The 21121-nt window shown below is 56.7% G+C and overlaps 3 protein-coding genes across 5 annotated transcripts in view; all 3 read right to left on the bottom strand.

The window, feature by feature from the left end:
• Positions 1-35: 35 nt before the first annotated feature.
• On the bottom strand, positions 36-12107 carry P3H3 (prolyl 3-hydroxylase 3). The gene is made up of 15 exons (XM_012472840.3): positions 11595-12107; positions 10538-10690; positions 9989-10193; positions 9771-9902; positions 9191-9327; positions 8628-8717; positions 6586-6638; positions 6421-6488; positions 6181-6305; positions 2804-2905; positions 2326-2476; positions 2051-2168; positions 1882-1957; positions 764-904; positions 36-607 (listed from the first exon to the last, which is right to left on the bottom strand). The coding sequence occupies exons 1-15, from the start codon at positions 12090-12092 to the stop codon at positions 440-442; spliced, it is 2217 nt and encodes a 738-aa protein (XP_012328263.3). The 5' UTR covers positions 12093-12107; the 3' UTR covers positions 36-439.
• Positions 12108-12928: 821 nt separating this feature from the next.
• GPR162 (G protein-coupled receptor 162) lies at positions 12929-18520 on the bottom strand. 2 transcript variants are annotated; one of them, XM_012472839.3, is made up of 5 exons: positions 18430-18520; positions 15581-16874; positions 14673-14862; positions 14004-14161; positions 12929-13700 (listed from the first exon to the last, which is right to left on the bottom strand). In XM_012472839.3, exons 2-5 carry the CDS (start codon positions 16445-16447, stop codon positions 13149-13151), a joined length of 1767 nt encoding a protein of 588 aa, XP_012328262.1. In that variant the 5' UTR covers positions 16448-16874; positions 18430-18520; the 3' UTR covers positions 12929-13148. The 2 variants fall into 2 exon arrangements, with proteins under 2 accessions (XP_012328262.1, XP_064233565.1); XM_064377495.1 differs by lacking the exon at positions 18430-18520 and having other exon boundaries at positions 15581-18384.
• A 980-nt stretch (positions 18521-19500) lies between these two features.
• The window catches only part of CD4 (CD4 molecule), a 31889-nt gene continuing 30268 nt past the window's right edge, over positions 19501-21121 (bottom strand). The window contains exon 10 of one of the 2 annotated variants that reach the window (XM_021670978.2): positions 19501-21030. In XM_021670978.2, the coding sequence (XP_021526653.2) occupies positions 21000-21030 (31 nt within the window). In that variant the 3' untranslated portion in view covers positions 19501-20999. 2 annotated transcript variants of the gene reach the window in all.

Here is a 21121-nt window from a genome sequence, read left to right on the forward strand (position 1 = left end):
ACCACCCCCACCTCCAGCCATTACAGAATCTGTGATACACTCGACTGGCCCCTGGCTGCGGGACCTTCACAACCTTTATTGCACAGTCTGGGAGAGGAGTAGGGCTATACCCCCAACCCCACCATCCTCTTCATTGAAAGCATCAGCCTCCTCCCCTGCCATTTCCGTTCAGGGAGGCATAGTGTTCCCCATGTGTCCAGGGCTGCAGGTCCCGCAGCTGGGGCCAGTCCCGACTCCCCAGGCCTGGTGAGCTCCAGGTTAGCCTGTGCATTGTCCTCTGAGTCCAGGCCCTTGTGGGTCCCCAAGATGGTGGGGGTGCAGGGACAGAGCACTTGCTGTTCTGCTCCTGATGTCACATGGGGGCTTCCTGTGGGTCCTGGCATCAAGATGGCCTTCCATGAGTCAAGTGGCCACATCCTCAAGGGGCTGGCTCAGCCACTCACAGCTCCTCCCGAACCCGAGGTGGCTTTCCAGCCTTGTCTCGGACCCCCTGGTGCCTGCGGCTAGGGGGTTCTGGGGAAGGGTCTTTGCTGGGCATTTCTTCCTCTTCCTCTTCTTCCTCCTCCTCCTCTGACTCTTGCAGTAGCTCTTTGGCTTCTAGCCACTCCTGGGGTTGAGGAGGAGAGCGTGGCCAGTTTCCTGCATCCACCTTCCCTGGGCCAGCTCAGCCCCTGCCCCTCACCAACCGTGAGCCTTCTCAGTGGCTGCCTGCCCACCCTTCACGCACCAGGAGAACCACCTCCCTTCCTACCCCACTCCTTACCTGCTCCCTGTGCTCAGGTGCCCACGTGTGCCATAGTGCCAGGGCACAGCGCCGTCCCCGAGTCACGGCCCACACCCCATGGGGATTCTCCCCACCGGAGCTGAAGGCTACAAGGCGTCCACAGCGAGGACGCACCCGAGCCTGGGGGGATGAGGGCAGGTTCAGCTCCAGGGACTGGCTCTCTCAGAGAACTTGGCCCTCACTCCCTAGAGCAGGATGGGGACAGGGGCACAGAGAGGGTCAGCTCTGTTGCTATCACTTCCCACTCTTTAATTCAGGGACTAACTCGGGGCAAATGAGAAATCAGCTTCAACTTTCAGAGCAAAAATGCCAGATTGAGACGAGAGGAGCTGGGAACCAAAGGAAAAAGGGGTCTCCATGGAGGGTCTCCTGTTGGTTCCTGACCCCCGGTACCCTGATTTCCCCCACCCAGCCCTTTAAACCCACGGTGTGAAGCAATCTAGGGGTGTGCATTCAGTACCAGACTCTATGTAGAAGGGGATACGGATCTTGGAGGCATTTTCACACCCCACACCCAGATGAAAAATCACTGCCCCTGTCCTCCTACCCAATCCTAGCCCCTGGTATCTAGAAATTTCCCAACTAACACTCATTATTTGCTTATTATTACCAGGTACCACTTCGTTCTTTCAGGTACATTACCTAAATTACTTCCTACAATAACCCTTTAAAATAGGTACTATTATTATCACCCCAATTTAAGAAACTAAACCTCAGAAAGGTTAAGAATCCGAGCCCCAGTCAAGGTGGCCCTGGTATCTGTGCTGCCAGCCACCGTGCTCATCTCGCTGCAAGGAGGAAGGACTATTTCAAGCTCCTCAAATCCCTAGAATGGGGCCATGGAGTCCTGGAGGCACCTGCAGGCTATGCTTCATTCACCCTTCTCCAGGAGGTGAGTGAACACTGAAGGCAGGGTTGGTGGGGCCACTTAGAGACCTAGCTTCAGAGGAAGCACCAGGAGGGCTGGGGAGGCAGGGAAGTAAAAGGGTTAAAAGCCCAGGCCATTTCCCTGCATTTGCCTCTGGAGCCTTCTGTTTTGAATCCTGACCCCACAGCTGGGTCCTCTGTCACACCATCACACCCCCCACTCCACGCACCGTGACAGTGAGGGCGTTGGGCTCCGTGAAGAACAGGTCCCCACCCTGGAAGTCATCGTTGAGGTAGAGGAGTCCACTGGGGAAGGAAGAAGGCAAGAGGCAGTGAGACCCCAACCCAGGCCCAGACCTTTGTCTGCCCACCTGCCTGACCCCTAGAGGAGATGCCCACCTGTAGTCCCGATAGGTGTAGGCTGGGGGCTCCCGCCAGCACTCTCCGGTGTCAGGGTCCAGGACACAGTTGTCTGCGTGCACTGGGTGACTCAGGTCCATGCGCTGCTCTTGCTCTCCTAGGACACAAAGGGATCTGGGAGTACCTCTGTGCCCCTGTGCCCATCTGCCACCCTGTGGGCTCATGCCATGCACATCCACCCTGGGGCTCTTGGGGGCAGTGTCCTGGGGGCAGGGCCTGAGGTTGGAGAGGAGCAGCGGGGGTCCCTGTCATACCTTCTATGGCACTGCGGCACACCAGGTGGGTGAAGGACAGATGCAGGGGCCGTTCCGGGGAGAAGTAGGCCTGGGTCAAGGTCCGCACCCGCTCGCTCACCTCCAGAAGCAGCTTAGCGCCCTGACTGCCTACCGTCCCAGACCGGGCCAGCTGCAGGCAGCGAAAGGCAGGGCAGAAATAGAGGAAGGCAATAGGAGGGTGGTCTCGGCCCTCACCCCTACCCAATCTCCGCTGCTCTCCACCGGTGGGTTTGGAGTCTTAGCATCCAGCTCTGTCCATCAGCCCAAACTGCTCCTTCTATCTCTCCAGGCCAACAAGCCCGGTCCCAGCTCTCAGAACATCCCTTTTCTCCACTCTGGGCTAGGACTCAGGTAGTCTCAGTGCCAAGAAACCTCACTGGGTCCCTGGGGCCCGGCTTCCTGCACAGCCTCTCCTCCAGGTCTGGGCATCAGACGGGCCCCGGGTGCCTCCTCTCACCTTTGCAGCCTTAAGCACTGTGAGCCCCTCGAAGCGTTCATGGGGGGTGTGAGGGGAGCGGCGACCACGATAGCCAGACCTGGCTCCAGCCCCAGCTGCATCCTAAATCGGGAGGAGTTTACCGTGGAGTCACGCCCCCAGCCCCTGACAGTCGCAGGCCCGCAAGACCCTCCCTCCCGCCCTCCCACTCTCCAGAAGAAGTCAGATGCTCCCACAGTTCTGTTGTGGCTCCTCTTCCTGAGCTGCTGCCCTTTCTCAGAGCGTGCCCATCACCACGGCTGCCCAACTGTCCCTCTCTGGTACAGGCTGGAATCCCAATTACCAAGGGGACTGTGGACAGAACTCAGGAGAGCTCCCTACAGCAGTAAGGGGGCCTCTGAGAGGGTAGGGACAGCTAGGAGAGTGGGGCAGAGCTGGGAACTAGGCAGGAAGGGCTTGATCATTAATCCCTGATGAGCCAAGAATAGAGGAGTCTCTTGGGAAACAGGACCCTAACAGGAAGTTCCACAGTTAGGCCAGGTCCCGGCAGGAAGCTGACTGGCAGCAGGGAGACAGCATCAGCGGGCTGTCCTTCTCTGACCTCTTCCCATCTGACATTCTCTTGGAGAAACTGTGGACTCGGTGCCTTCACCACTGCTTGATACTGAGTCACAATTACCCAGTCACCTATGCGACTGCTCTTACTACCTGGGGGTCTCCTAATATCTGGATGTCTACACTGGAATCATTCCCTTTTCTGACACCCATTTTTTTTTTTTTTTTTACTTTTTTTTCTACTACATAAAGCATACCCGAGCAGAGTGACACCCATTTTTTGTCCACTTTTTGAATGTGTTCAAGCACCACTCTCTAGTTACCTCTGCATATAAATCTCACTTCTGAGAGACCACCTAGTCACCCAAGCCATCTAACTTGTTTTTGTTTGTTTGTTTGCTTTTTTTGAGGCAGAGTTTGACTCTTGTTGCCCAGGCTGGAGTGCAATGGTGTGATCTCGGCTCACAGCAACCTCCACCTCCTCCTAGGTTCAAGTGATTCTCATGCCTCAGCCCCCCAAGTAGCTGGGATTACAGGCATGTGCCACCATGCCTGGCTAATTTTGTAATTTTAGTAGAGATAGGGTTTCTCCATGTTGGTCAAGCTGGTCTTAAACTCCCGATCGCAGGTGATCTGCCTGCCTTGGCCTCCCAAAGTGCTGGGATTACAGGTGTGAGCCATCGTGCCCGCCTGTTTGCTTGTTTTTGAGACAGGATGTTGCTCTGTTGCCCAGGCTGGAGTGCAGTGGTACAATCATAGCTCGCTGCAATCTCAACCTCCCAGGCTCCAGAGATCTTCCCACCTCAGCCTCCCAAGCAGGTGGAATTACAAGAGTGTAGGCCTAGCTAATTTTTTGTGCTTTTTGTAGAGACGGGTTTTACCAAGTTGCTTAGGCTGGTCTGGAACTCCTGAGTTCAAGCCATCCACCCACCTCAGCTTCCCAAAGTGCTGGGATTACAGAAGCGGATTACAACAGTGGCATTCCTCAGTCACCCCGCTTTCCGTCTTCTCTCCCACTGCATTCTACACACTGCCACTAGGGGGATCTACCGGTTTTACAGGAGGTGACCCCAGACCCTGCACTTGGAGGTTCTACAGGAATGTGAAAGTCATCCCCTCCTAAAATCCTTCAATAGCTGTCTACCACACACAAATAAAGTCCAAACTCCTTGGGAGGGCACAGAAGACCCTCACTGTCCCTGGGCATTCATGTCTTGGCTCTCTCCCTCTCCCCGTGTACTGCCTCTTGGTAACATACAGCCTGGATTCTGCATTCTTCTTTTTCTGAAATTATTTTTTAAAATTTTATCTTTTGAGACTGAGTTTCGCTCTTGTCACCCAGGCTGGAGTGCAATGGTGGGATCTCGGCTCACCACAACCTCTGCCTCCTGGGTTCAAGCAATTCTCCTGCCTCAGCCTGCTGAGTAGCTGGGAAGACAGGCGCCCACCACCATGCCCAACTAATTTTTTTCTATTTTTAGTAGAGATAGGGTTTCACCATGTTGGCCAGGCTGGTCTTGAACTCCTGACCTCAAGTGATCCATCCGCCTTGGCCTCCCAAAGTGCTGGGATTACAGGCATAAGACACTGTGCCTGGCCGATGATGCTTCTGTGTTCTAAGAGCTTTATCATGTGCTAGCTCATTTAATCCTCACAACCACCCTATGACACAAACACTATTATTATCCCCATCTTATAGATGAGCAACCTAGGCTCAGAGATGTTAAAATAAATTGCCCAAGATCACACAGGTAATGATTATTGGAGCTGGCCCTGCTCTCACCCCTGTGCCTGACTGCAGTTCCCAGAATGCACCTTGCTCTTCTCCCTCTTAGACTGATTCCACCCCCATCACCTGGTTAACTGGTCCTAAGACTGAGCTCAAACACCATCTCTTCAGTAAGCCTTCTGTAACTGTGCATTTCAGCACTTCTATTTGGATGAGTACATACTTCTTTTACCAAATTTACCATCTGCTTATATTATGTATCTCCTTGTCTGTTTCCACCTCTACACTTGAGCTCCCAATGGGCAGAGTCTATGTTCATCTTCTTCTCCCTAGAACCTAGCAGTTTCTAGTATACAGCAGCTACTCAATGAGTATGTTATTGAATGAGCACTAACCTAATATAAGGGTTGAAGCTTCATAAAACAGTAGCCTCAGCCAGGCACGGTGGCTCACGCCAGTAATCCCAGCACTTTGGGAAGCCAAGGCAGGTGGATCACCTTAGGTCGGGAGTTCGAGACCAGTCTGACCAACATGGAGAAACCCCGTCTCTACTAAAAATACAAAATTAGGCACATGCCTGTAATCTCAGCTAATCGGGAGGCAGAAACAGGAGAATCACTTGAACTCGGGAGGTGGAGGTTGCAGTGAGCCGAGATCGTGCCATTGCACTGCAGCCTGGGCAACAAGAGAGAAACTCTGTCTCAGAAAAAAAAAATGGTAGCCTCCACCTGGTGACTATGAGTCATTCAACCCAAATTAGAAGGAGGGGAAGAAAGGCCTGTGTGTCTGCTGAGCCATCAGCCAAGCCAATAACTAAACTCCTGGCTAATCAAGCAATCCTTACCTGCTCACTCATCCATTTTGACGCTTTTGGGGTTTTTTGTTGTTGTTCTTCCTATCAATTTCTAGCAAAATTCATTTGTAAAGAACATCCACCCCATGTCAGCTAAATTAAGACAAGAGGGAACTCATCCGCAGCTGAGAGGCAATGGGAAGCACAGTCCCGGATGGATAATCAGGACAGGCAGAATGAGGGGGACAGGCCAGGACCAAGAGAACAGGTGGCTGTACCAAAGGCTCTTGAACGAGCTGCTGAACTTGCAGGTCTTCCTACCTTAGCCAGCTGCAGCAGCACCCCACACTCAGCTGGGGTGAGCAGCCCATCCAACACCGCCCGCTCCGACCCATTCAGCTGCCTGGAATCCTGGGTCAAGGTCACACCCTCCAGGAGAAGGACATCTGCCCGGGAAAAGACAGAGCAGAGATGGCTGAGGATCCCCTAAGGGCAGGCAGACCAGTAGCTGGCAGTACCCAGACCCTCGAGGCTCCTGCCTCCTCCCTCCCAGGAACTCACCCTTCCAGTAGGTCAAGGGCTTTGGCTTCGGGGGCTCATGATCCCAAGGCCTCTTCTCTTGATCCTCTCTCAGGGGTGAGAGATGTGCTCAGTGGGTGCACAGGACAGTCCAGACCTGACCTCCCAGCTCAGGCCAAGCCCCTCCCACCACAGGGCATCTCTTACCTGAGCTTTTCTCTAAGTGCCTCAGGGATGAGAGCTGCAGGGGTCCAGGGGTCCTGTGATTGATAGTCCAGAAAAGCATCATCACTCACCAAGCTCAGCCCCTAGAATCCCTGATATTAGAGCTGAAATACCTCATTAAGGTCCTCCTGTTTCCAGAGGGGAAGACAGAGGTAGGAAAAGCCCTGGACTCAGTGTAAAGAGCCCTGGGCAGGGGACCAAACTCTGTAACAAGTACAACTACAACTCAGATAGCACTTAGTATTTGCTAGATGCTATTCTAAGAGCTTTACTCATAGAAATGGAATTCATCCTTTAAAGTTCACAACAGTCTCATGAAACAGACAATATTAAAGTGCTCGTTTTGTAATTGAGAGCCCTGAGACACAGAGAAGTAAAGTAACATGCTCAAGATCACACAGCTACAAGTGATAGAATTAGGGTTTTTTTTGGTTCTGTTTTTTTGTTTTGAAACAGTCTCACTCTGTTGCCCAGGCTGGAGTGCAGTGGCACAATCTCGGCTCACTGCAACCTCCGCCTCCCAGGTTCAAGCGATTCTCCTGCCTCAGCCTCCTGAGTAGCTGGGACTACAGGCACCTGCCACCACGCCTGGTTAATTTTTTGTATTTTTAGTAGAGACAGGGTTTCACTATGTCGACCAGGCTGGTCTCATACTCCTGACTTCGTGATCTGCCTGCCTCAGCCTCCCAAAGCAGAGTTAGGTGTTTTGTGTGTTTGTTTGTTTTGTTTTTGAGACGGAATCTCACTCTGTTGCCCAGGCTAAAGTGCAGTGGCGCGATCTCAACTCACTGAAACCTCTGCCTCCCGGGTTCGAGCAATTCCCTGCCTCAGCCTCCTGAGTAGCTGGGATTATAGGTGCTTGCTACTACACCTGGCTAATTTTTGTATTTTTAGTAGAGACAGGGTTTCATCATCTTGACCAGGCTGGTCTCGAACTCCTGACCTCATAATCCACCTGCCTCAGCCTTCCAAAGTGCTGGGATTATAGGCGTGAGCCACCATGCCTGGCCAGAGTTAGATTTTAAACTAGCTTCAGGCCGGGCATGGTGGCTCACGCCTGTAGTCCCAGCACTTTAGGAGGCCAAGGCAGGTGGATCACCTGAGGTCAGGAGTTCGAGACCAGCCTGGCCAACATGGTGAAACCCTGTCTCTACTAAAAATACAAAAATTACCCAGGCATGGTGGCAGGCACCTGTAATCCTAGCTACTCTAGAGGCTGAGGCAGAGAGAATCGCTTGAACCCGGGAGGCAGAGGTTGCAGTGAGCAGAGATCGCACCATTATCCTCCAGCCTGGGCAGCAGAGCAAAGATTCTGTCTCCAAAAATAAAAATAAAAAACTAGCTTCAGAGTTCTCACATTTAACCAGGGGTTCTCAACCAGGACGCTTCTGCCCCCCAGGGATCATTAGGCAAAGTCGGGAAATGTTATTGATTGTCATGACTCAGGGGCTGTCAGTGTGCTATTGCTCTCTACTGGATAGAGACCAGGGAAGCTACTGAACACCCTCAAGTCATAGGACAGGCCCTGCCCTCAGCCCCAACAAAGAATTATCCAAAATATCAGATCAAAACATCAGTAGTGCCAGGAAGGCTGAGAACGCCTGCTTTATGCTCTAGTCCTAGCCATAGACAGCCACTGCCCCTCAGTTTCCTCTCATAACTACAAGAGGAGAAATCAAAGCAGCAGTAACAGAGCTTTCTGTATTTTGTTATCAAATGATGTGGTTTCAAAAGCCCTGTGAAATAGATGCGATTACTCCAACTTACAGGTAAGGAAATTGAGGCAGAGACAAGTTGAGGTTCAGAGGAGTTTGGGGCAGAGGAGGACTGACACTTAGGCCTGCGTGACCCCAAAGCCGCCCTTAACTACAGGCGCACTGCCTCCGTCCCTGTAAAATTGGGATGGCAGACTCTTCTCCGAGCCTCACGGCTTGGTGGGAAAATGGGAAACACTGCTGCAAACCGAAGGCCATCCCTCCTGGGAGCGCGGAAGGGTGGGATGGGACAGAATTGGAGTGACTCACAGGATCCCTGAAGCTGGTCCCCAGGTGCTCCATGGCATAGTAGAGCTGCCTCTTCTCCCCCAGGGATCGGAGGATGAAGCGCTGGATGTCCTGAGGGTGAGATGAGAGCAGTGAAGAGGGGCTGGAGAGCAGGAAAGCCCAGGCTCTCGGGCACTGCCTGCATGCTCCATGCTCTTTGAAATTGGCACCATGCCCCCTGGTTCCTTTGTTCAACGTTCCCCCTCAGCAGCTTCAGAGTGTCTGGGCTCAAACTGGAAAGGCTGTAGGGAGTGGCTGTGTGTGTAGAGTGTGTGTGTGTGTGTGTGTGTGCATGAGCTCGGGGGCTGGGGGCAAGCAGGAGTGAGGTAAAGGCAAGAGAGATGGGGCTGGGAGCTGGAATCAGAACTCCAGACTGCCGTGGGCAGCAGGGAGTGGGGATGAAAGTCAGATGCTGGACTTGGGGTCCTTTGGGTGACTAGAGTGCTTGGGTAAGAGGCCAGCGGGGGGCAGGGGCCCAGGTGACTTCTCAGGTCTATTTATTTGATTTGGGGCTACCTCCTGGTTAAGTGTGGAGAGGGGGTTACCTCTCTGGGTCCAAGGCCAGGTCTCGGCTCTCCCAATTGGGCCTGGTACTGGTTCAGAGCCTCCTTGGCAGCCTCATCCTCTGGGTAGAAGAGCAGGACGCTCAGGACATTTTCTATAGCCTGGGACAGATTGCCCACTGGAGAGGGAGGGACAAGGTCAGGGGTAGGGGGATGAAGACTTAGAGCACATTGATCCTTGGGCAGAGGCAGTGCTGGAGAAGGTGGTCTCCGGAGGCCAACCAGCCAACTCCACAAGCCCCCCTCCCACTGGCAGACAAGTTCAGCTGCTGCTTCTTTCAAACACTGGTGCAAACATACCTTAACTGGAGAGTTCAAAGAAGAGGAAGAGGGGGGAAATAAAGGAAGGTGAGAAGCAGCAAGGCAGAAGGAAGCCCATCTCCTGAGCTTGTCACAGGCGCCAAAGGAGAGCAAATTAGAGTCCTTGTGAAGTGGTGATTCCCATGGAGCCCTGACAGTGAAACTACAAATGCAGAGACAGATGAGAGGGATAGAGAGAGAGAGCTCAGGACAGCAACAGAGGCAAATCTTTGCTCCCTGTTTCCACCCTTCCCCAACTGACCCTGAGCATGGGCCTCGTGCAGCCGCCTCAGCTGGCTGGGAAGGAAGTCTGGGACAGGGAAGCTTCGACCAGGGCGTGTGGCCATCTCCTCCACACAGCGCTGCCGGCACTGCAGGACACGAACCCAGTGTCCTGCAAAGGAGACCCATGAGCCATTCAGCTTGTGCATGCCCCTCTCTTGGCACCAACCCATCTCCAACACACTCCCAGCCCCTTACCTGCAATGGCCTCATAGAGGCCCCCCTGGCTCCCAGCCCCATCCTCCTCCTCTTCTTCAGCCCCCTGCTGCTCCTCAGGCCCCTCGCAGTCAGCACGGCAGCTCTCCATCTGGGCCAGGCTCCCCTGCAGGGCCTCCTCTAGCCTGGGCAGTGCCAGTCCTGCTTCCTGGCGCCCCAGTAGCTCCAGGCTGGTGTCATAGACTGCCTGTTGGGGAAGGGAGCAGTCAGTCTTGAGATCCAGGGAGTTGCCAAATGAGACTGGGAGGTAGAGAGGAGTGTTGGCCTCATTTGGGGTAAGGATTCCATGTCCCCCTTCACCGTGGGGAAGAATAAGGGTGGGCCTCAGAATCATAATGTTGGAACACCAGACTCCAGTGATTATCCAGGAAGGAAACAAAGTCCTAGAGAAGGACTCCCCGCCTAGAGTCGCTGAGGATCATTACCCCATCTCTGGATGCTCAAGCCACACAGGGCCGCAGTTTAGTGAGGCCTGAGTATCCAGCCAGGGAAAGGCTGGGGGCAAGACTGGCGTAGTGCTGGGGATCTTACCCAGTGTGGGGGCGTCTCCAGGTCCCGGAAGCTCTGGGGCTGAACCCCCGACATTCGTCTGTACTTAGCCATGTCCTCCCGCATCTGCAGGTGCATCGGGTTTGCTACAAAGAAGGTATGTGCTGCTGCCGCTGCCAGATCCAGCTTCTTCAACTGAGGAGGCACAGGGAGGAGGGCATCAGAGCCCTGGGATGGGGGTCAGACCTCTGCCCTCTGGCCAGCCTCCCCATCCTACCTCAGATACACACTCTGGGTGCCCAAGAGCCTCATGAAAGACTGGCCAGTCAGAACCGCCCACCTCCCAAACTGCAGACCCCTAGAAGCCAGAACGTTGGGACTCTCAGAAGGCTGGCATCGAAGGAAAGGGGGTCTGAAGACGTCGGAGTTGGGTGGGACATGGGTCTCGGGACTTCAGGACCTCAGTTTGGGACACCAGGTGGAAGTGATGGCTTAAGTGGGGTGGGGAAGTGGGGGAGACCTGCGCAACTAGGCAAACCCGCAGGTCTCTAGGACCCTGGGCTGAGGTGAGTGCAACCGGCGCCCCGCTTCGCCAGCCACGTAGGCAGCTGCTGCGGTATCGGTAGCTGCGGCGTCCCCTGCCCGCCCGCAGAGGTCCAGCCTCGAGGGCCCCCAACCTTGCCTCCGTCTGCTCCTTCCTTTCCGAGGCTCCCTACAGCCCCAAGCAAAGGTTCATACTCACCACCACTCCCGACACCCACCCACCCACGCACACTTCCCGTCCGACGGCCGGTTTCACCCCCACCACCTCCGCTTCATTCCTAGGAAGAGGCGGCCCGGTCCCTCCATCTTCGATCTGCTCCCATTCCGCCTCACGACCCCCCGCCCCATTCCCACTCTGCTCGCACTCCCCTCGGCTGCTCCTCTGCGATCTCAACAGGTCCTCGCGGTCGCTTAGCCTGCTCTAAGGCAGAGGCCCGCGGTACGCCCCCAGCCCCGCCCGGGGCCCGGGCAGCAGCATTCCGCCCACTCCAGCGTAAAGTAGGGCAGAGTCGTGGTGAGGGCTGGGACCCTCGGAGCCGCCCGGCGCGCTCCCCACCTGGTAGTAGGCCCTCTGCAGGTAGTTGTAGGGCTCCCGACGGCGGAAAGCGTCCCGGAGCGCTCTCACCACGCGAAGCCGCGCCGCGCCCCCGGGGCCCAGCCTCCGCGCCGCGCACTGGGTCAGGCAGTCTGCGCGGCGGAGCGCGGCGCGGAGGAGCTGTTGCTCCCAGGAACCCTGCGTGGGTTCCGGCCCGGAGTCGGGCTCCGGGGCGCCGAGAAGCACCGCGGGGAGCGCAGCGCCCGGCTCGGCCGCGCAGCTCGCCCCGCAATCCAGCCGCGACCGGCCCAGCGCCGCCTGGCTCCGCAGCGCCTCCCGCAGTAGCGCCACGGCGGGAGCCCAAGCCCCAGCCGCGTAGGCGCGCAGCCCGTCCGCGTAGAGCAAGTCCGGGGCCTGCGGGGGCGCCCCCGGGGACAGCTGGGCCAGGCCGGGAGGCTCGGGGGACCCCGGGGGAGGCAGCAGCAGCAGTAGCAGCAGCGGCCGGAGGAGCCGGAGCATCGTGTCGGAGCCGCCGAGGGGAAATGCAGGAGACGAGAGGGAGGGAGAGGAAAGGGGAGAAGGGGGAGGGAATGAAAGGAAGGAGAGGCGGAGGGAGAGGAAGGGAGAAGGAAGGAGGGAGGCCGGGGTGGGGGGTGGGGGTGGGGGCTGAGACCCGACAGTGGGAGAGGCCCCTGTGAGAGATGGAGAGAGAAGAGTGCTGAGTGGAGAAAGCCGGTCTAGTGTGGAATGACAGGGAGAAACTGGGCGGAGGAGTAGGGCAAAAGGCGGGAACTGGAGCAGGCCTGGGCATCCATGGAGTACCAGCGGTGACTCCAGCCCCTGAGGCCTAGAGGTAACTACTGAGGCTGTGTTCCCTCCACACACACGCTTCTGGGTCCAGGAAAAGGAGTGTGGAAGCCGCCTCCCCTTCTCCCCCGCCACACACTCATCCACCCCTGCACTCCTTTGGAGAAAGAGCTTTAAAATACAGCAGGGAGGAGGTGTCCAGGCTGGGACACCACGTCAGCCCTGAGCCATTTCCTGCCCATAAAGTGAGCCCCTGGATGGATTTGGGGTTAGAAGGAGAGCTGGGTACTGTGCTGGAGCCGCGCTCTAAAACCACCTCAGCAAATCTGAACAGAGATCCTTCACACCCTAAACCAACAAAGTCGTGTGTCCTCAAGCCCCGCCCCCAGCAGGATCTGCTCCTCCCAGCCTGTCCCGGCGCGAGGCTGCTAGGCGGAGCATGTGATCATTTCTCCATGTGTCCTTCTGTGCCTCTGCCCCTGCCCTGTCGAGTCCTCTGTGAGCCGCTCCACCCTCCAAGCCCCTTTCCACCACAGTACACTGGACACTGAGGTTTCCATGGCAACACGTCAGACTTTAATACATTTTGCTAGGGGTGATGGAAGGTAGTAGGGCATCTGGTCACTTGGATGGGAGAGAGCAGGGCCTTCTGAGCCCTAGATCTAGCGCCCCATCTCCCCAGAGTCTGGAGGCAGCTGCCCTACTTTCAGGGCCAGAATGAGGTGTTACTCAGGCTTCCTCCTCTGAGTTCAGCAGGCCCACTTGGGCTCACAGGGTCAGCTGGGGAAAGATGGGGTTGCCTGGGCCCCAGGATCCTCCCCAAGCCCTTGCGCTTTCTTCACTCCCGGTCAGGGAGCAGCGTCTCCCTGCACTTAGTCCCAAAGGAAGTCCAACGGCTCTGCTCTCAGGGGACCCAAGGGAGAGTCGGCGGGGTGAGAGGCCCAGTGGCCGGGGCCGACGAGGAGAGTGCCCTGGTGAGGCAGTCGGAGAAGGCAGAGGTGTCTCATCGATGAAGGTGGTGATCTCCTCCCGGAAGAAACCAGGACCCCGTGCAGGTCCCCCACCTGACCCCAGAACCCCACTTTCCAAGAATTGGCGAAGGCTGGCCAGCCCCCCACCTTCAGCCTCCTCCTCGTCCTCCTCATCTTCCAGCCTGTGTCTTTGTCCCAGGTAGTCAGAAGGGCCCCCGAGGGCCCGGCTCTGTGCTGGCAGGACCCGGATGTCATCAGAGGATGACCACTTGTGCAGGAAGGAGCCTGGTGCCCGAGGGGTAGAGAAGATGTTTGTCTCATCATGGGACAGACGCCGGGATAGGGGGACCTGGGAAGAGGAGCGGGTAAGACCTGGAGGTGCTGCAGGGACAGAGGCAGAGGCAGGAACCAAGTGGGGACTCCTCAAGACGGTGCCACCTTCTTAACCTTCTGCAAAACATTTGCTCTGGTGGTCAAACTTAGCCCCACGAGGTCTGAAGGGCTGCCTCTCTTGCTATAGCTTTCTTTCACCCAGCTCTTATGGTGCCCTGAAAGCCAGGACTAGGGAAGAGGGGATTGGGGTGCGTTAACAGACACCGGAGAAAAGTGATAAGGGTCCCAAGGGTAGGAGATGTATCCCCCAGTTCCATACCTGTAAGTAGTGGACTCTCTCAAGAGGCGGGAAGAGCATGTGCCTTCCAGGCAGCAGCTTCATCTCGGCGGGGTCCCGGCTCCCAGGTCCAGTGGCTCCGTTAGCATCAAAGCGAACTTTGCAAACTCGGCCCTCTGCAAAGTCGTCACAGCCCCCATCTAGGAGAGAAAATTGGCAGAGGGGTTACAGGCAGGGAACGCTTACCCCTTCCCTACTGCCTTTATAAGCTCCCAGAGACCCCTTTAGTTCCCATTAGCCTGTATGTTTCAAGAGGACAGTGAGAGCGGCTCGCATTTGCTGCGTTCAGTGCTAAAACCTGAATGGAGTGCTTCATACATACAGATGAAGTTATTGAAACAATTACCTGCCCTCCCCCAAGAGCTGTCCCTAGAGCTGGGGGCCTCTCTCAGGAAGCTGAGCTTCCCCTTAGTGCCAGAGCGGGGCAGCGTGGGCTTCTGGAGGGGAGCCTAGGCCCAGTGAAGGGAGCCCTGAGTGCTGCAGGAAGCAGTGACAGCAGGGTGCCGGCTTAGGGAAAGGGGAGCCCAGGGTGGTGCAGGTTCTGTCCAGTAGGGGGCACTCCAGGGCAGCCCATCCTCCGGCTGAGAAGGAGCGGCAGAAAAGGGAATAGATAGATGTCCAGGAAAGCCAAAGCCCAGTCCCTCCTCTGACCGTCATCGCCATCCTCCTCAGACATGATGGCCACGCACTGCTCCCACACTGTGCGCACGTCGGCGCGGTAGCGCTCGCAGGACCAGATGAAGGAGGGCAGCAGCAGCGTCTGTGCCATGGAGCACCACAGCACAGCCAGCACCATCCAGGGCGGCGCCGAGTCCGACTTGAGGGAGAAGAAACTCACCACCTGGGGAAGGGTGGGAACGGGCTGGGTCAGGGCCAGAGCCGAGGAGCCTACCTGACCCCCATATCCTAGTGCGGCTGGTGAGAAATACGCCGGAAGTGATGCCTGATCCCTGTGATCCAACAGAGGTGAAGCTGGAGGTGGAGATGGAGTGAACAGAGGGAAGGGACTGACTCAGAGGAAGGTTGGGGAGAGTGCTGGAGACAGAGCCCTGTGGTCAGGAGGGAGAGGAACAGAGGTGGAGCAGGAAGCATGGAGACAGAGAGGAACCCAGGACCAGGGATTTGATGGGGTGGTGGGGTGAGCCCTATGGGGTTTTCCCCCAAGAATGCCCAGTGACCATGTGGCATCCAGGGGGACGGAGCGAATGGAACGTGGAGCTCAGCAGCTGGATGAGAGGTCTGCGGCTGAACCTTGATGCTGCAGGATGGATGACGGAGCTGGAGGACAGGCAGTGAAACTGAAGGACGATGATGGAGCTGAGGAGTGGGAACTGAAGCAGGTGCTGGAGCTGGGGGAGACAGGGTAGTGGGAACTAGAAGACAGATGATAAAGATGGGGACCACAGATGGAGTGCAGGATGGACACAGGAGAGGAAGATGGATGATGGAACTGGAGGAGAGATGACGGAGCTGCTGTATGGCTGATGAAGTTGGAGGTCAGGTGATGATGCTGAGGCCTGGATATTGGGGAGAACAGGTGGGGAGGACCCGGATCTCACCAAGATGGGCACCCCTGTGAGTGAGTCATAGAGAAAGACGATGGCGCTGACCAAGTTGGTGACCTGCAGGGACGTCTTGGCAGACTCTGAGCCATCCAGCGAGGACCGCCGCTTCCCTCGGGCATCCTCCACCACAATGGCTGGCACCTCAAAAGCTGGCCGGGTACCCAAGCCCCCTGGCCCACCCGCTTTGGCCCCCCCACCACCCCCCACTCTCCGGGCCTGCCGAGCCCTCCTGGGCCGGGCCCACAGTGTCTGGTAGAAGGTGATGGCCACGCAGACCAGCCCCATGACAATGCCCCCAAGTAGCAAGAGGCTGAAGCAGACACCAAAGCCGAGGCCGATCTTGGAGACGATGAACTGGCAGCCGCGGGCATAGTAGCGCTCGCCGTTGTTGTGCCAGCCAATGGAGGGCAGCGTGGAGAGGATGAAACTGACCATCCAGATGCCCATGACGGCGTGCAGCGCCTGCTTCTTGGCGTTGCTGAGGCGGTAGTTGACGGGCCAGCGCACCATCCACATGCGATGGTAGGAGAGCGAGGCGACCGTGAAGCAGGTGGCCAGGGCCAGGGTGTAGTAGGTGGACACGAAGACCTTGCAGATGCTCTCATTCCAGTCATAGTCGGAGGAAGCCTGACGCCGTAGCTGCACCACCGCGAAGGTGGTGAGGGGCACAGCTGCCATGAGGATGTGTGTGCCCGCCAGGAAGCAGAGCAGCAGCTCCAGCGGCTTGTGCTTCTGCTGCTTGGCCGAGATGCTGAGGATGATCCAGGCGTTGGCCAGCAGCGCCAGGAGCCCACAGGCCAGCCAGGACAATGCGTTGGAGCGCAGGGAGGCCTCCTCTGCCCCCACCCCGCCCCGAGCCATCCTATCCTCAGCCCCCCACCCCCTTGAGCTCCGTGGGGGTGGGGGCTAGGTCTCACCCAGGAGCCCCACTCACACACATGCCCATGGTGCCCACAATCCTTGCCCTGTTGGCAGGCAGGCCGCCCCCAGGCCCACCCCGGTGCTCAGCATTGCATGATCGACCCAGCTGAGGGCAGATATGGAGGGCAGGGGAGGAGACTGAGGGTCAGCAGAGACAGTCCTCAGCTTTCATACTGGGCGGGGCCTTCCTTAAGCATCCCTGCAGTTGATGGGCAAGCTGGCTACTTTCCCAACTATGAGGCTGGCTGGGGGGGTTCTGGTCCCCGTGCTGGGACTTCCAGGTCTCTTTTTCCTCTGGTTCTTGACCAGTCAGTAATCTTCTGGATGCCCCAGGGATTTGGGGGTGGGGCCCAGCCCCCTGGACAGGCTGCAAGGGAAAGATGAGATGTGGGAGGGAGAGGGCAAAGGTAGGGCCTAGGCTGTTCTCCAGCCTCCTGTGCCCACCTTCTTGAAACTATAGGCAGGACTGATTACCAGGGCCCCGAGGATCATTCGGAACGTTCCTTTGCCTTAAATCAGACAGCCAAACACCCAGCACAGATGAGAGCCCCACTCTTCCATACCTCTAGGGAAGAAGGTATTCCCACCTCCCTGTCTCCTTTAGCCATTTCTCCTCTGCCCTGGAACTCCCAGGTTCCTTCTTCAAACATCCCCTGCTCAGCACTACACCCCTATCTTCCTGTCCCTAAACGTCTCTTCAGAGCTACTGATGGAAGACACATGACTGGTTTCCTCTTAAGCGTTCACCGCACCGTGAACTGGGATGTGACATCACAGCCTTTCTCCCCTACCTGCCGGTCTGCTGGATGCGGGGGTCTTGGTGCTTAGCCCCTACTTCCCCAAGCCTGGGTATATCACCCTCCAGCTACCCAGATCTGGGAAAATGGGAATAAGGAGTCTGGGACCGAAGGGGGTGCTAGGGAACCTGAAGGCGGGGAAACCGCTGACATCAGATGCATCCAGAAATGGAAAGAGGGGGAACTAGGGAGAAGGAGGAGAGTTTGAGCAGAAGAGAAAGAGGGGGCAAAGTGGTAGTATCTGAAAATAGCAGGAAAAGCTCAAACCCCCTGGAGAGGAGGCTTTGGAGGGAGGAGGGATTGGAGGAGGGAGGGGAGCAGGGCTAGGAGGCTGAGAAGAAAAGCCAAATGTTCAATAAGGTGCCGACTGCAACGGGGAGACCTTGATTCTTTCCTCCCTGGCCAGAGCCTCAGTTTCCCTCTGATGGGAGGAAGGATGGTCCCAGTTTTAGTGGGTGACTCTGAGCTTCAGTGAGCCCTGGGAAGGGGGTAGGAGGGAATCGGGTGAAACCCTGAACAGAGAGGGGCTGTAAGGAAGGGGGTAATGGCTTTAGGGTAAATGGGGTGAAAATGGGGCACAGCAGTGAAAGGGTCTGTTTCCCGTGGAAACAGCTCACACCCTTGCCTTCTCCAAGAGGTCCTGGTCCACCCCCACCCTTGGCTTCCCTCCGGAGTCCAGTACACCCTAGTTGCCATGGCAATGGCCAGCCAGAGGGAGGTGGAGGGACTTGGCCAAGAGCAGCCCCCAGTGTCCTCTCCTACAGCCTCAGACCCCTTCCCACCCACCTCCACCCAGGCACAGCTGGTGGGTTCAGGAAGAAGGAGATAGGGAGTCAGAGAAGGAAGGAGGCAGGAAGGATGTGAAGGACAGAGAGAGGGAGGTGAAGGACAGGGAGAAATCAGAGGAAGGTAGGAGGGGGATCTGGGAGGTTCCCTGGCCAACACTGTCTCTCGCCCTTTGGGGTAAAGGGGTAAGGTCAGGCGGCTCCTCCCTCCTGTCCCCCTCCAGGTTCTCCAGGGCAGAAACAGCAAGTGGCTGGGGAGGAGGGGCTGGCCAAGGGGAGAGGAGGCAGCTGGGGGGTGGAAAGGGGAGGCGACGGGGGGACGGGTCAGGGGTCGGCTTACCTCAGGCTGCGCCCAGCACTGCCTTGAAGACTGCACTCCCAACGCGGCTCTCTCAGGCTCCCGCTGCCTGCCGGCTCCAGCTCGCCCGCCCTCCTCCCTCCTTCCCTTTCTCCCTCCCTCCTTCCCCGCTGGGCCTCCCTCCTCCCCCCTCAGTCTCGGCCTCCTGGGCTCAGCCCGCGGCTCACTCAGTCTCTGCCCCTCTCACTCTCCAGGACCCCCTCTCCTGGGGTCATCCTGCCAGTGAGTGCAGGCTAGCGGGACTGCAGGACAGCTTTGTCGCGGGGAACGCATGTAGGGTGGGGAAGTGGACGGTGGTGACTAGGGGAGGAGGGGCAAGGAAGGCGCCGAGAGGGAGAGGGTGAGGAGGAGGGCTGGGAACCGGCTTCATTGGTGAAATGGTTCATGTCCTGCCCCCACTCTTTCCCGTTTTTCAACACGAACACAAGCTCCTAGAGGCAGCTGGTGTTGTTGGGGACTGAGGAGCTGGCTGTTCGGGGAGGAGGAAGTGTGTGTCGCCGTGTGCATCTGTGTAAGGGCTGGACCTTGGGTTTGGGAGCGAGGGGCTCACAGTGCACGCTGAGGCTGCTTGTGGAGTTGGGGGTGGGTGTGCATGAGCTAAAAGGATGTGGGCACATGCACACACACACACACTCACACTCTGCTTCCTCCTCCTGGAACACACACATGTTGGGGATACAATTTGCACACACGTTACAGCTTCTCATAGTCCTTTCTCTGCCACACACATATACACCAGGAGTGCTCACACCACCCTGAGTGTCTCCCCCACAGTATATCACACACGTGTAATTACAGAGTCTCAGCCTCACACACGCACAGGCCCACGTAGAGCCCTTTGGGGTGTGGAGGTGGGCAGCCAGCATCCACAGAATTTTTCCCTCTCCAGGGAAACTTCGTCTCCTTCCTGGGACACACTCTGCAGACAACTCTCCTCTGGGTCAGACCCCAAAGACCAAAAGATTCCTGGTCCCCAGAGAAGGGGTCTCTCTCTCTCTCTCTCTCACACACACACACACACACACACACACACACACACACAGGACGAGCATCTTCTTTATAGTAAGTTTATTGTATTTTTCTTTCAGCTCAGGGGAGCAGGGGTGGAGAGTGGGTGCAAATGCAAAGTAAGCAAATTGAGAGCTCCAGCAGCAATAGGGTGGTCTTCCTGGAAGAGGCAGGCTTTAAAGATAGGAGGAGAAGGAAAGAGGGAAAAGGCGTTGGGACTGAGGGAAGTGGTGAGGAAGGGTAGGAAGAGAGGGGATCCTGAGCGAAATGGATCAAGAAGAGGAAGAAGATTTGTGACCCTGATTTCCCTGTGTCCTGAATGGTCTTGGATGAGGGTGAAGAGGGGCATGGGGCAGGCACAGAGGCTGGCACAATCACCTTTGTGGTCCCTTAGAGGCTAGCCACCCCGTCTCCCAGCAAAGCTCACTTCCAGAAGGTTCTGCACAGGGTGAGTGGCTGGTCACTGGGCATTCTCTCCCACAGGGCCTGTGCTCCCAGCCTCCACTCTGAGGAGAGCCAAAGGCTTTGTCCTCTGGTAACAGGACTCTGCCACCAGAAGGTGATGAAGGAGAGATTTTAGACAGGGAGGCCTTCATCCATGCTCATAAACTCTCTGAGATGGGTCTTCCCATGGGTGCTGTGCTCCTGTGAACCCAAAAGTACTCACTGAGGACCCACCACTAGCCACTGCTGAGAGCCGTGTAGCATTTGTCGCTGCATTCAAGAGGCAGCAGTGGAACTTGGGACAATGGGCCTGGGTTAGCCCCAACTCCAGCGTTTGTATGATTTTGGGTAATCAATCATCTAGCCTCTCCAAGTTCTGGTTCTGGTCTATAAACTGGGAATGATCACTTTCGTTCTGTTACTGCCAGCCTTGTAGGGTTTTTGTAAGTCTCAAATAGACAGAGGATGTGAAACATCTCTTGTGGCTGTGTACATGGGGATATGTCCAGAGGGGCTGTTTATGCAAGGTCAGGACATGAGTCTGTGGCCCTGCCCACACAGGGTGAGAGGCGGGCGGCTTGGGGCAGGAGGTGCTGGCTGTCAGAAGCCTTTGGCTCTGCATCCAACCTTGACTGGCTTGGCTGTGTGATTCTGTGCAAGTTCCTGCCCTCTGTGGTCCCAGGGTCCTGTCCTGTAAAACAACAGTCCCGGGTTCCATGCTTCCAGACACCCAGCCTCACTCTCCATGCCAGGCAGGGCTGGCCCTGGACACTCCCCTGGGATCCAAATGGGCAGTAGGGAGAGGGTCAGAGAGAAATAATGAGAGAAGGGCCAGGGCTTGAAGGGAAAGGAAGTGGGGGAAGAATGGTGTGATTAAGCCTCTGGAAAATTGAGAGCAACACTCAACCGATAAAGCTGGGGCCTAGCCCAGGGGGTGGGAACAGAGGAGGAGAAACAATGAGAAATTGTGGAGCAGGAGAACAGGAGGCCAGAGGCCTGGGATCTGCTACATTCATCTGGTCCACAGGCCATGAGCCCAATGGGAAACGTGGGGCAGACCCCTGGGGAGGCTGCGAGTGGGATCTCCTGGGCCTCATGCCTCAAATGGGGCCACATGTCTTCTGAAACCGGCTGCAGGAACAAAGAAGGGGAGGAGGTTAGAACACCCCTTTGTGTTCTAACACTCCCATGGCTTTTCTTTTCCAATGCAGTGCTAGCCTCT

Source organism: Aotus nancymaae, unplaced genomic scaffold, assembly GCF_030222135.1.
Source record: "Aotus nancymaae isolate 86718 unplaced genomic scaffold, 86718_ANA_hifiasm-v0.15.2.pri h1tg000016l, whole genome shotgun sequence".
Taxonomy (NCBI): Eukaryota; Metazoa; Chordata; class Mammalia; order Primates; family Aotidae; genus Aotus; species Aotus nancymaae.